Here is a 13618-nt window from a genome sequence, read left to right as displayed (position 1 = left end):
TAATTTTTTATTTTGTTGTGATCAAATTTATAATTATGAGGAAACTTATTTAGTTTTATATCAAATGTATTATTTCATTTGTAAAATATTACAAGTTTTGATTGTCTTATGCTATACATGAGATTTTAGTGTTTATGGTTGTTGTCCATTTTGACTATCAATTGAGTGAAAAAATTGTGAGTACTATAGAACTAGTAGAATTTTTTTATTATAGTTGTAATTATTTTTTTAAATATATTCGATTATTACCGATTAATCATAAATTTTTTAAATAATAATTAATTAATATTAATATAATAAATACTTTTACCAATAATTCAAAATACTATTATATGTGATTGTTTAGTAATATTTGATTATTATTAACTGTGATTATAATAATTAATCAAAAAGTAATAATATTTTAATTTAATTAATATCAAAAATTATAATTAATGAAATATTTTTATTTAATTTAAAAAATAATAGCTAAATTAATACAAGAATTAATTAAACAATAAGCACCACCATTTAATTGTTGCCCATTTAAAATTTTTATTTAGCAACATTTGTTAACTGTTGCTAATTCTTGAGCATCAGCAACACTTTTTCCATATGTTGCTAAAAGATTCAACAACACAGGCATTGGCAACACTAAAAGTTAAGTGTTGCTAAAAGATTTAGTTACATTTTTTACTTATTTAGTAATATTTATAAATCCCACTAAATTTTAACTTTCTTGTAGTGTAATTTCGTTGCTAAAGACAATGTATTAGCAACAAACTGATTATCCGCTAAAATTTGTCACTTTTAAATAACTACATTTAAATTCTAATTATAGTTTAGCAAATTCAGTAAATTTGGCTACAATTTCTATAACAGTTTTTTTTTCAATTTATGATAGTATTCGACAATTTCACCAATCAAATATATAACTCACTTTAATTATATTTAGTGACCAATAGTATGATCGCGCGGTTTCATCTATCAAATATTATTACTCACTACTGTTTCGATAACAATTTTCATATTCTCAAATATATATGGAGAGAGAGAGAGAGAGAGTGTCCAACTATTATTTTATTATAAGTATGATTGTATTTGTACTCATAAATTATTTTCACCAATAGAGCTTCCGAATCCGTTATCTATAACNAGAGAGAGAGAGTGTCCAACTATTATTTTATTATAAGTATGATTGTATTTGTACTCATAAATTATTTTCACCAATAGAGCTTCCGAATCCGTTATCTATAACGTTAAACATAATTTAAAACATTTAAACATTTTAGACACGAGTTTCATAATTTTTTGACACCTTGCAATTAAAAGATCTTGTTAGATATGTCTCAAATTATAAAACCGTTAAGTTTTCTAAGCCTATTATATTTTGATTATTTCATTAAGTTAAATTTAGATTATACCTAATCTAATTAAGATATTCCTAGTCTTACTAGATTTGTATGACTCATCGTATTAGAATTTAGCCACTATTATAAATATACCTTTTACTCCATTGATTTGGTACGATAGATGAGAAGAATTATGGATGCATGTATCTTTTTGGACTAGGCTTTTGCAAGAGAGACATATTTTGTACACGACTTTGATTATAATAAAAATATCCGCTAAGTCTTCCCCTGTAGATGTAGGCCAGTGGCCGAATCACGTAAATATTGTGTGTTTTACTTTTCTTCTCTCTTTCAGTCTTTCTTGATTCTTTCTTGGCATTTTTGTCTCTGATACTTTTCTGTATGGTATATATAGAACTGCTGGCAAATATTCTTCATCCAAATATTACACATTGAGATGGTCAAGGTGGGATTTAGAAATAAACTTAGCAGCTGGAAACATCAATTAATTCTGATTCGAACTTAGGATCTCAGGTACCAACCATGAAGCCCTTTGCCACTTGCGCTAAGGATGGTTAGATAGACTATTCATCAAAATCTAATTAGATTCAATTAAATTTAAATAGATGAAATTTGGAAAACATATTATATCAAACAGACCTATTTTGTGGCAAATTCTGATTTGAATATGATTAGATGGCCATCTTCATAAGAAACCTAGTAGATGCATCATGCACCACAAGGTCTTAATCTCTTCCAAGTTAGTGTACAATAAGAAAACATAAAGCATGAATGACTTTTCGCAAAGGTGCGAGTGGAAGTTGCAGGGCATTTACAACTTACAAGGACAGGAGGAGCCAAGATCGCATGGTCGGCTGATACCCTTATCTTCGACCACATTTATCCGAGGCCTCGAAGTTTCGTCTTTATTCTCTGGTAACATTCCGTTTACGTAGTTTCATCCTTTTTCATATAACGTTAGTGCTACTTTACTCTTATCTTTGAAATTTCTGGGAGCCTTCTCTTCGAACTGAATCCCTCGTAGCCTGTCAAAAGTTTCAAGATTCTTCGCGCATGAAACCCTTCAAATTGTTACCTCCGAGAATTGGATTTCAAGAAACTAGGAGTTCAACGTCTCCTGCTCCAATATCATATAAATAAAGCGATTTTGTAACCTAAAACTATTACTAAATATTTTTATTCGAAAGTATAAAGAAAAAACCACTTTTGAAATGTCGACAGCTAGCTATATAGGAAGGATACGTATTCCGCTTGATAAGTGCGCATCAAGTTTTCAAATGGACACACCGAAAGCTTCATCTACGGCGTGTGAGATTTGGAGTGTGTGAAACGAAAAGCTGTTAGAAATAAGTCTATTTTTTTAGTAGAACTATGTTTTTTAAAATATTTTGATTCGAAAGTATCAAAAAAAGTTTTGAAAAATCACATGCAAGAAATGATGTCAAAATATTATAGAGATAAACAGATTAGATGCGGCGTGTGGATATCAGATAAGACAAAACAACAGTGAAAAAAATAAAAGATAAGATTTTAGCATAATTGGACTGAACTGAAAAGTCGAGATCACGCATGGCCCGTGCTTATGCCGTGCGCACGTCCATATAATTAGAGAATGACACCGATCTCTTTATCACTTAAGCAAGTGACTTGGATATGAAAACCAAAAGACTACTAGAATTTATGATTTTTTAATGTCAAATTAAATTCATATGTAATAGGTGATGCACAAACTTCAAGACAATGTACTCCTTTTGATTCTGAGACATACAAAAAAACTCATAGGCCAAAATAAAATTTTTAAATTATATTTAAAACAAATACTAATAAGAGCTTGGCAACATTTCAAATCAATATCTTTAACTCTGATTCCAATGCAGCAACTGACTACTCTGAAACCTTAAACTATGAGAAAATTAATTAATATGAATGTTTTACTATATCTATAAAACTATATGAATCCTCGTTAATTTTTGCCACGTGGCAAATTTTTCTTCATCCTCACCTAATCCTTCTCTTTTCTGAACCAAACCGTGTCTCTTAATTTTTGAACCGAACCGCCTCTCTGTTCTCTTTTCTGAACCAAGCCTCTTGAGTTCTGAACCGATCCGCCTCTCTATCCTTTCCCTTTTTTTCGTATAGCAAGGAACGTCTCCTCTCCCCTCTTCTCCGCGTCGTGTAGCAAGGAACCAAGCCTCTTGAATTCTTTTTGTGCTTTTGTTTGTTATGATACTACCTCAGCTGGCTCAGTAAGTATAAGCAAAATACATGTGGCTGCATATGAAACTAATCAACTTATACTTCGAGATTAGCGGGTAAAAAACATTTCTGCTCCTGTTTGTTTTGGTGAACCAAGTTATATCTCATTTTAAGGATTGTCTCTCTTTTCATTCTTTGTCTAGATAAGTTTTCAACTAAGTTTTTCCCTTTATGATGGATCTCATTGGAGCTTCTATATTCTGTTGTAGGTGAAAATTTTATATGATTCCAAACCAATTTGTCAAAAATAGTTTAATATTTCGTGAATAAGTTCTTCCCATCTGGGTATCCACACAGGTTTGGTAGCATAAGCAGATTTGTATTTGCTGCTTTTTAGTGAATGTAGGAGTATTACTTCTTATTGAAAATCATAATCTATTATGCAATGTGAATGAGGTGTACCTGACCTATACCCAAATCCGAGCACTCCAACATTTATCCAGTGCTGCATTGTCTGTGCTATCAACACAATTAATTTGGATTCTTCAGCGTCCAGTCCTACAGCATGGGAATTGAGTCCAGTGGAGAGATCGCTATCTCAGGCGCCCTCAAGATCAATATCAAGGAAAGCACGTGATCTTGGTAAATACCTTGCGTTTTACAAATTTTGACTTTTATTTAGTGTTTAATTCTGACTTGATGTGAATCTATCAATAATAAATAGGATAGAGGACAAAAACTGATTCTCAAAAATTTTATTTTTTTCACTGAAAAATCTAATTTTTAGTGTTAGAAGGACTCTTTAGTGACTTTCAACTAAAATATAAATTGATTATGCGGATTCCATTTGAATTAAATGAATATTCAGATTAATTTTCTCCTGAGTTGAGGTTGGGTATCCAGACTGGGCAAGTCTATTGCATAGTGTCTGCCGCGAACGAACCGGCCCCGCCGTAGGGTGTTTCTAGGGCGAGTGGTCATTCATGGTAGAATAAAATTTGTTTATATTTTATTTTGAAATCAAGATTATAGGTTCATGGCTTCCAACAGACTCAAGAATCTGTTATTAATTACCCCACACTTTCTGTGTTAAGGAATCCTTGATTAAGAGACCAAATATAAATGCTGATAATAAAAGAGACAAAACAGGCAAATAAAATTTTATTGATATGATTTGCCGTTTACATGGCTTAAGCAGGGGCATTCCCCCACTGTACATGAATTTTATTAGACTAAATATCCAATCTAGCGAAGAAGTTTTGATTTATTGAATTCTAAGTATATGTATTAGGATTCAGTTGGATTTGAGATTGACTCGATCCTAAGTATATGTGTTAAGACCTAGTCGATCTTAGACTCTATGTATTAGAGTCTAATTGATTCTAAGTATATGTCTTAGAGTCCGATTATGTCCACCTTGGTTATATGTTCCAAGATGGAGATGTGACCAGACCTCAAGTATATGTGTTGAGGTTGGTCGAATTACCCGAAAGTAGAGAGTGGCTAATTCTTGAGTATATATATCAGGATTAACCGAGTTTCATTCTAGTTATATGTGCTAGAATGAAGATCTGACTAAGCCCTAAGTATATATATTAGGGGTAGTCAGATTTGAACTCTAAGTATATGTATTAGAGCTCGATCGGGTAAGGATTTCACTTTAGGTATATGTACTAGAGCAAAAGACTAACTAGACCCTAAGTATATGTGTTAGGGTTAGTCGAGCATGGCTTGACTTCCACTCTAGGTATATGTGCTAGAGCAAAAGACTGACTAGACCCTAAGTATATGGGTTAGGGTTAGTCGAGCATGGCTTGACTTCCACTCTAGGTATATGTGCTAGAGCAAAAGACTGACTAGACCCTAAGTATATGGGTTAGGGTTAGTCGAGCATGGCTTGACTTCCACTCTAGGTATATGTGCTAGAGCAAAAGACTGACTAGACCCTAAGTATATGGGTTAGGGTTAGTCGAGCATGGCTTGACTTCCACTCTAGGTATATGTGCTAGAGCAAAAGACTGACTAGACCCTAAGTATATGGGTTAGGGTTAGTCGAGCATGGCTTGACTTCCACTCTAGGTATATGTGCTAGAGCAAAAGACTGACTAGACCCTAAGTATATGGGTTAGGGTTAGTCGAGCATGGCTTGACTTCCACTCTAGGTATATGTGCTAGAGCAAAAGACTGACTAGACCCTAAGTATATGGGTTAGGGTTAGTCGAGCATGGCTTGACTTCCACTCTAGGTATATATGCTAGAGCAAAAGACTGACTAGACCCTAAGTATATGGGTTAGGGTTAGTGGACCATGGTTTGACTTCCACTCTAGGTATATATGCTAGAGCAAAAGGCTGACTAGACCCTAAGTATATATGTTAGGGTTAGTCGACCATAGTTTGACTTCCACTTTAGGTATATGTGCTAGAGTAAAAGGCTGACTAGACTCTAAGTATATGTGTTAGGGTTAGTCGGATGAACTCTAAGTATATATGTTAGAGTTCGAATAAACTTGATATCATTTGACTGAATTCTAAGTATATGACTTAGAACTCTGTCGATTTGGAGATGTTTCGCCTTAGTTATATGTGCTAAGGCGATTGACTTAGCCCTAAGTATATGTATTAGGGGTAGTCGATATTTAATTTTTACTCTAGGTATATGTGCCAGAGTAAAAAAAAAGGTTCACGATGAGATTTGGGTATTGACTCATGAGATTTGAGTATTGGCTCATGAGATTTGGTTCATGAATTTGGATATGGTTCATGAATTTGGTGTATGGACTCGGTTCATGAACTTAGATATGGTTCATAGATTTGGTGTATGAATTTAGTTCATGAACTTGGATGTGGTTCATAGATTTGGTGTATGGATTTGGTTTATGAACTTGGATATGGTTCATGGATTTAGTATATGGATTTGGTTCATGAACTTGGATATGGTTCATGGGTTTGGTGTATGGATTTGGTTCATGAACTTGGATATGGTTCATGGGTTTGGTGTATGGATTTGGTTCATGAACTTGGATATGGTTCATGGATTTGATGTATGGACTTTATTTGTGGACTTTGGGTTTTGGGATTTATTTGTAGACTTTGAATTTTGGGATTTATTTGTGGACTTTGGTTTTGGGTTGGCTTAAATCTCTTGTATTTGATTTGGGATGAACCGTTATACTTTGGTTCGAGACCCATCAAGACTTGGTTGAGTTGAGCGACCTTAAGTTTGTTTGGTCGCTTTGGATTTGGTTTGGGCTGAACCGTTATGCTTTGGTTCGGGACCCCTCCAAAGTTGGTTTGGGCCGAACCGTTATGCTTTGGTTCGGGACCCATCAAGACTTGGTTTGAGTTGGATTCTTTACGGTTGAGTTCGGATCAGACCCACTTCGGTTCGTGTCGAATCCTTTGTGGTTCAGTTAAATCCTTTATGGTTTGGTTCAGATTTGATCCACTTTGGTTCAAGTCGAATTCTTTATGGCTTGACTCGGATCGGATCCATTTTGGTTCAAGTCGAATCCTTTATGGTTCGGTTTGAATTGAATCCATTTCGGTTCAAGTTGAATCCTTTATGGTTCGGTTCAGATTTGATCCACTTTGGTTCAAGTCGAATCCTTTATGGCTTGACTCGAATCGGATCCACTTTGGTTCAAGTCGAATCCTTTATGGTTCAGTTCGGGTTGGATCCACTTCAGTTCCAATCGAATCCTTTATAGTTTGGTTCGAATCGAATCCACTTCGGATCAAGTTGAATCCATTTGGTTCGGTTCGGATTAGATCCGCTTTGGTTCGAGTCGAATCCTTCCTGGTTCGGTTCGGATCGGATCCATTTCGGTTCAAGTTGAATGCTTTATAGTTTGGTTCGAATCGGCTCCACTTTGGTTCGAGTCGAATGCTTCTTGGTTCGGTTCGGATCGGATCCAGTTCAGTTCAAGTTGACTCCTTCCTGGTTCGGTTCAAGTCGGATCAAGTTGAATCCATTTTGTTCGGTTCCTTTGTGGTTCGGTTTAGACCAGGTCTGGTCCGGTTCGGATCCACTTTAGTTCAAGTCGAATCTTATTCGGTTCGGTTCAGATCGGATCCACTTCGGATCAAATTGAATCCATTTGGTTCGGTTCGGATCGGATCCACTTCGGATCGAGTTGAATCCTTTATAGCTTGGTTCAGACTGGATCCGGTTCGGTTCAGTTCGGATCGGATCCGCTTCGAGTCAAGTTCAAGTCGAACCCATTATGATTTGGTTCAAACGGGATACAGTTCGGTTCAGCTTGGATCGGATCCGCTTCGGTTTAAGTTGAATCTTGTTCAGTTCAGACCAGATCTGTTTCGGTTCGGATCCGGTTCGATTTAGTTCAGATCGGATTCACTTTGGTTTAAGTTGAATCTTGTTCAGTTTGGACCAGATTTGGTTCAGTTCGGATCCAGTTCGGTTCAGTTTAGATCGAATCCGCTTCGGTTTGAGTCGAATCCATTATGATTTGGTTCAGACCGGATCCGGTTCGATTCAGTTCGGATCGGATCCACTTCGGTTTAAGTCAAATCCCTTGTGGTTTGATTCGGATCGGATCCACTTCAGTTCGAGTCAAATCCTTTAAGGTTCGGTTCAAATCGGACCCACTTTGGTTCGAGTCGAATCCTTTCCGGTTTGGTTCAGATCGGATCCACTTCGGATTAAGTTGAATCCATTTGGTTCAGTTCTGATCTGATCCGCTTCGGTTCGAGTCGAACCCTTCCTAGTTCGGTTCAGATCAGATCCATTTCGGTTTAAGTTGAATGCTTTATGGTTTCGGTTCGGATTGGGTCCACTTCAGTTCAAGTTGACTCCTTCCTGGTTTGGTTCAAGTCGGATCAAGTTGAATCCATTTGGTTCGGTTCCTTTGTGGTTCGGTTTAGACCAGGTCTGGTCCGGTTCGGATCCACTTCGGATCAAGTTGAATCCTTTGCAGCTTGGTTCAGACCGGATCCGGTTCGGTTCAGTTCGGATCGGATCCATTTCGGTTCAAGTTGAATGCTTTATGGTTTGGTTTGAATCGGCTCTACTTAAGTTCGAGTCGAATGCTTCCTGGTTCGATTCGGATTGGATCGACTTCGGTTCAAGTTGACTCCTTCCTGGTTCGGTTCAAGTCGGATCCACTTCGGATCAAGTTGAATCCTTTGCAGCTTGGTTCAGACCGGATCCGGTTCGGTTCATCTTGGATCGGATCCACTTCGGTTTAAGTTGAATCCATTATGATTTGGTTCAGGCGGGATCCGGTTCGGTTCAGCTTGGATCGGATCCACTTCGGTTTAAGTCGAATCCCTTGTGGTTTGATTCGGATCGGACCCGTTTCAGTTCAAGTCGGGTCCTTTAAGATTCGGTTTGGGTTGAACCGACTTGTAGTTGGTTCAACTTGGCTTGGCTCGAACCTCCTGTGCTTTTATTTGAGTTGGACCCAGCATGAGTTTTGGTTCGGCTTGACTTGGAACCCTTCTGTAATCCAGTTCAATTTAAACTAACTCGTGGTTCGGTCTACTTGATCCTCATCTGGTTTAGTTTGAATTGAACCAACTTGTAATTCCGTTCAGGTCGAACTGGTTTATTGTTTGGTTCAAAGTTTTTAAACCTTAGTTCGATTTGAGTTAAACCGACTTATGAGTAAGTGATGAATTGGACCATTTTCAAATAGCCCAAATCTATTCACTTAAGAACTCTTTTATTTCTTGTATTTTTTTTTATTTCTTTTCTTTTCTTTATTTTTTTTTGTTCTTCCTTTCTTTTCTTTTCTTTCTCTCACGCTTTTTTTTTTTTTTTTTTTTTTGTTGGCTGCGAGACCACTCCCCTTTTTTTTTTATATTCTTCTTTTCTTTTTTTTTTGACTGCTAGAGAGAAAACCAACTCTCTTTTCTTCTTTTTTTTTTTTGCATTTGTCGTTTTTTTTTTCTTCTCTTTTCTTTTCTCTTTTCCTTTTGTTCCTTTTTTTTTTTTTTTGGCTGTTTCTTCTCTTTTTTTTTTGTTTATTCATCTCGAAGTTGGTCACGTCGAGCTTGTTACAACAATGGCGATGGTTATACTAGTACAACGTAATCGAACAAAGCTGACGAATCAAAATAGTTCTCATCCATTTTTTTATTATCATTTTTATTGTTATTATTTTTTTGTCATATTTTGTTCAAATGCGCAAAGTTTAATCGTGTCGAGCCTATCACGAAGATGGCTGCTCGATTTTCGTAGCAAAATATTCGATGTTCGATTAACAATTTCGACCATGTCGAGCCTATCGCGAAGATGGCCGCACGGTTTAGATAATAAAATATCCAGTATTTGTTCGATCATGTCGAGCCTATCATGAAGTTGGCCGCATGGTTTAGAGATTAGCAATGCATACGTACAGCGGAAGCGACGATTTAATATTAGATTTGATCGGTTCGAAATCTATCACGAAGATGGTTGGGTTGATCAAACCAACAAAAATCGCACTTACGCTTTTCATATGCATGCACATCTCTTGTTGTCATCGCGGTTGTCGTTGTCGAAGTTGGCACAACGCGTGAGCCGTCGTTCGCCGTTGTCGTCGCCGCCATCGCCATCATCGCCGTCGCTCTCTTTATTATTATTATTATTATTATTTGCTTTCTTTTCTTTTTCTTTCCTTTTTTTTTTGCTGTGAGACGGCTCTCTTTATTATTATTATTATTATTATTTGCTTTCTTTTCTTTTTCTTTCCTTTTTTTTTTGCTGTGAGACGGCTCTCTTTATTATTATTATTATTATTATTTGCTTTCTTTTCTTTTTCTTTCCTTTTTTTTTTGCTGTGAGAGGGAGGGGCTCCAACCCCTCTCTCTCTGTACGAATCAGAGAGAGGGAGGGGTGGGGACCCCCTCCTCTCGTGGTTCTCTCTCCTCTTTTTTCTTTTTTCTTTTTTTTTTTTTCAAAAGAGAGTTCTCTCTTTTTTTTTAATTCTATGGTCCAATTTATAATGATATTAGGACCTATTCACTTTAGGAAATAATTCAAAAATCTTAGAAGATAAGACAACAATATTTTTCTTATCTCATTTCTTATTGATACCTAGCTTTCTAAGAAAAATAGCAATCAAATCACACTTTATTTTTTTGCCTTTTATGTCTTCAATTTGAAATTTGAAATTTTTTTTTTATCTCAAACACATAGTGAAGAAGCAATAGTTCAGATGAAAAAGTTGTATAGAGGTATGTTGTTATTTAGTGCATATTTTCTTTCAGTTAAAAAAAAAGAGGTTACCCATTTAATTCTAGATCATCTTAATCGTGAATTTTCTATACTTTTGTAGCTAACATGGCTCAACTAAAGCATACTTTGATTTGAGTTGTCTCCTCTTAGTTGAATTAGTGACGGTGCCCCTCTGCTTCAATTGACAAATTTGGATGTTCAATTAATGGTTATCGGCCGATAGATAATGGAGATGCTAATATCTCTGAAATCTCCAATTCAACTAACAACTCAAATCAAACCAAGCAGATGTCAAGGGTTGTTAATACAGAAGAATGGAAGTTAGGTGGTCATGTTCAAAGCCTATATTTAATGGGTTCTTTTTAAATTTTTTTTTTTTATGCTTTCTTTCTACACTTTGCTCTATCTTTTTTTCCTCTGCGATGCATTCCGCGTCGAGTTCGGCAACGATTACAAGGTGGAGGTGCTTCATAATTAGGATTTTATTTGGTCATTTAATTTGGATTTATGTTCGCCCTTTTTGTCAATTAGGTTTTTTTTTTCAATTTTAAGATTTGAGATTATGTTCGTATCTTTTGCTTCTTTGTGCACTCTTTGATTATAAGGAATGCTCACTGGGACCCCCTCGGTCAAAGGCAATTTGAACTGAACCCTTCAATAACTTTTAGTTAGTTTAGTGAATTAGATTGAAAATAATTGAATTAGTTGAACCCCTCAATATCAATTTTGAAATGAACCCCTCAATAATTTTAGTTAGTTTAGTAAATTAGATTGAATTAGTTGAATGGTTTTAGATTATGTTCGTATCTCTAGATTGTATTTAATGCTTTAGCTTTTTGATTTCAGTATAATTTTTTTTCTCATTTAAAGAATGTTTAATAGCATCATGTTGTTGCATGAGGCCCTTTTCCGTCCTCACATCCATCGATTACTTTTGTTTAAGTAAAGAAGATCTTTCACCAAAAATTTGTGCAGCTTTTCTGTAGAGTCTTTGCAATTTTTTAAATAACTTGCATATTTGAGAATTACATGATTTGCACATTAGATACTTGATGAATTGTCTATAGAGGTTTTAAATTTTTCGGTGAGATAGTTGTTAGTAAAATAATTGAGATACTACCCTTAAATTCATCATTTAGATGCTGAAAGTTTTTAATTAGTTTGGTTTAGTTTTAGGTTCTACTTTTTCATTCTTTTCTTTTTTTTTCTTTTTTTTGAATGGTTAGTGTTAAATTTATAATTTGGGTCTATATTTAAATGTTAGGACTTTAGTTTTTCGTATCATCATTTAAATATTGGTTAAAACTAATAATGTATCCAAATCTTTTTGATTCACTAATTCGTCATTAATGAATTGTGTTATAGGCGAGGTTGGAAATACCAACAAAATTCAGACGCTTCTATTTAGTGCTACTCTATCTAACTGGGAGAAGGTATGTTTCAAAAACTAAATTGCAGTTAATAAGGGAGGTTGCCGACAAAGTTGATATGCATCTTGAGCTTGCTCCTGCCCTTGGAGGTGAGCTCCGAATGCATCTCCGTAGTCATGGCATCCGCGAACTGTTGTAACTTTCCAATCGGTGTGGCGCACTGCTCCTTGAGCTCCCTCACTATTGCCACTGCCCTCACCCACCACCCCTTACTCTGCATTCAGTGCCGCACCACCACCTCAGCCACCGCGCATGCCATCGCCGTCCCCACCGCCGCCTTTCCCATCTCCTCTGACTAGGGGGAAAATAAAAATTGTATACTATACTTTGTACTTGAAATAATTGCTACTCTTATTATTATGGTGTGACTTTTTACTTCCAAATCTTATGTAATTTCATTTTATTTGATATTTGAAAGTTTTTATGTATGTCAAATTTTTTTGTTGTTTAAAATTGTTGAATATAGTTGCTTTCGTTTAATTTTAGCTTCAAGTACTTCAATTTTCTGATTGCTTCTTCTTTTTTTTTGCTTATTGTATGTAAGTTGATTGAGTTGCTTTATATCTTTTTTATTTAGAAATTTGTGCAATGTTAGGATGTACTACTCTTTCGTTTTGCGGAAAACTTATGAGACAATCTTTAGAATTTTTTATCATTATCTATTTTTGAGTCATGACAAAGAAAAGATTTTTGCTATAATAATATATGCCTGGCGCATCGCGCGGGTTAACTACACTAGTATTCAATATTTAACAATAGCGTTTTTTTAACTGAGTCAAATCAATCAAGCTCTGTCTAATTAATTCGGCAACAACTGGACAACTCCACGGGAAAGGAATGTATCCTACTTGACAATTGTGAATCAAATTGTCAAATTTGACACATCAGAAGCCTCATGGGGTTGCTTTTTTTTTTTTTTTTATTTGTGTGTTGGTAATACATTTCTTCGATCTCTCCACTTCTACATCATTCTCTGGTCCTCTTAAAAATATATTCTTTTCTCACTATCAAAAAAAGTAAACAAAACAAAGAGGAATATATTCTTTGCTGAATTGGTGAGAGGGAATTTTTAAATTTATCTAAGCTTTGTTTCGGTGGCCGGCTACTTTTTTCTTTTCTTCCGCGGCGCTGAAGATAAGAATTGACGTGATGTTGCCGTGTTCAGTAAAAATATTAAATAATACGAACTAATTATTACTTTTTAAAAAACTTTAGTCAGTAGAGAACGATATTTGAATTGACTTAAATTAAATAGAAAAAAAATTTAGTGCTATTTGGTTTCATATTTTCTCACTTTACTACCCTTTGGTTTAAAGTATATCAATTTAGTGCTCTATGATTTTATTTTTTTCTTTTTATTATCATCTCCACTAATTTTTTTTGTTAAATTAGTGACAAGGTTAAAATTAAAGGATACTAAAATAAATATTCGATGAATCTAGCTGAAGTATCTGAAGTT

General features: G+C 35.2%; 1 protein-coding gene across 6 annotated transcripts; it reads left to right on the top strand.

Moving 5' to 3' along the window:
• On the top strand, positions 2083–12639 carry LOC109721953. Of its 6 annotated transcripts, none has more exons than XM_020249783.1 (3): positions 2083–2267; positions 4098–4190; positions 12095–12639. In XM_020249783.1, exons 1-3 carry the CDS (start codon positions 2120–2122, stop codon positions 12178–12180), a joined length of 327 nt encoding a protein of 108 aa, XP_020105372.1. In that variant the 5' UTR covers positions 2083–2119; the 3' UTR covers positions 12181–12639. The 6 variants fall into 6 exon arrangements, 1 of the variants encoding a protein (XP_020105372.1); XR_002219332.1 differs by lacking the exon at positions 2083–2267 and adding an exon at positions 3317–3598 and having other exon boundaries at positions 4105–4190; positions 12095–12576; XR_002219331.1 differs by lacking the exon at positions 2083–2267 and adding an exon at positions 3317–3598 and having other exon boundaries at positions 12095–12576.

The sequence above is a fragment of the Ananas comosus genome, linkage group 16 (assembly GCF_001540865.1).
Source record: "Ananas comosus cultivar F153 linkage group 16, ASM154086v1, whole genome shotgun sequence".
NCBI lineage: Eukaryota > Viridiplantae > Streptophyta > Magnoliopsida > Poales > Bromeliaceae > Ananas > Ananas comosus.
Note: the sequence above shows the minus strand (reverse complement) of the source record. Positions and strands in the feature narration are given on the sequence as shown.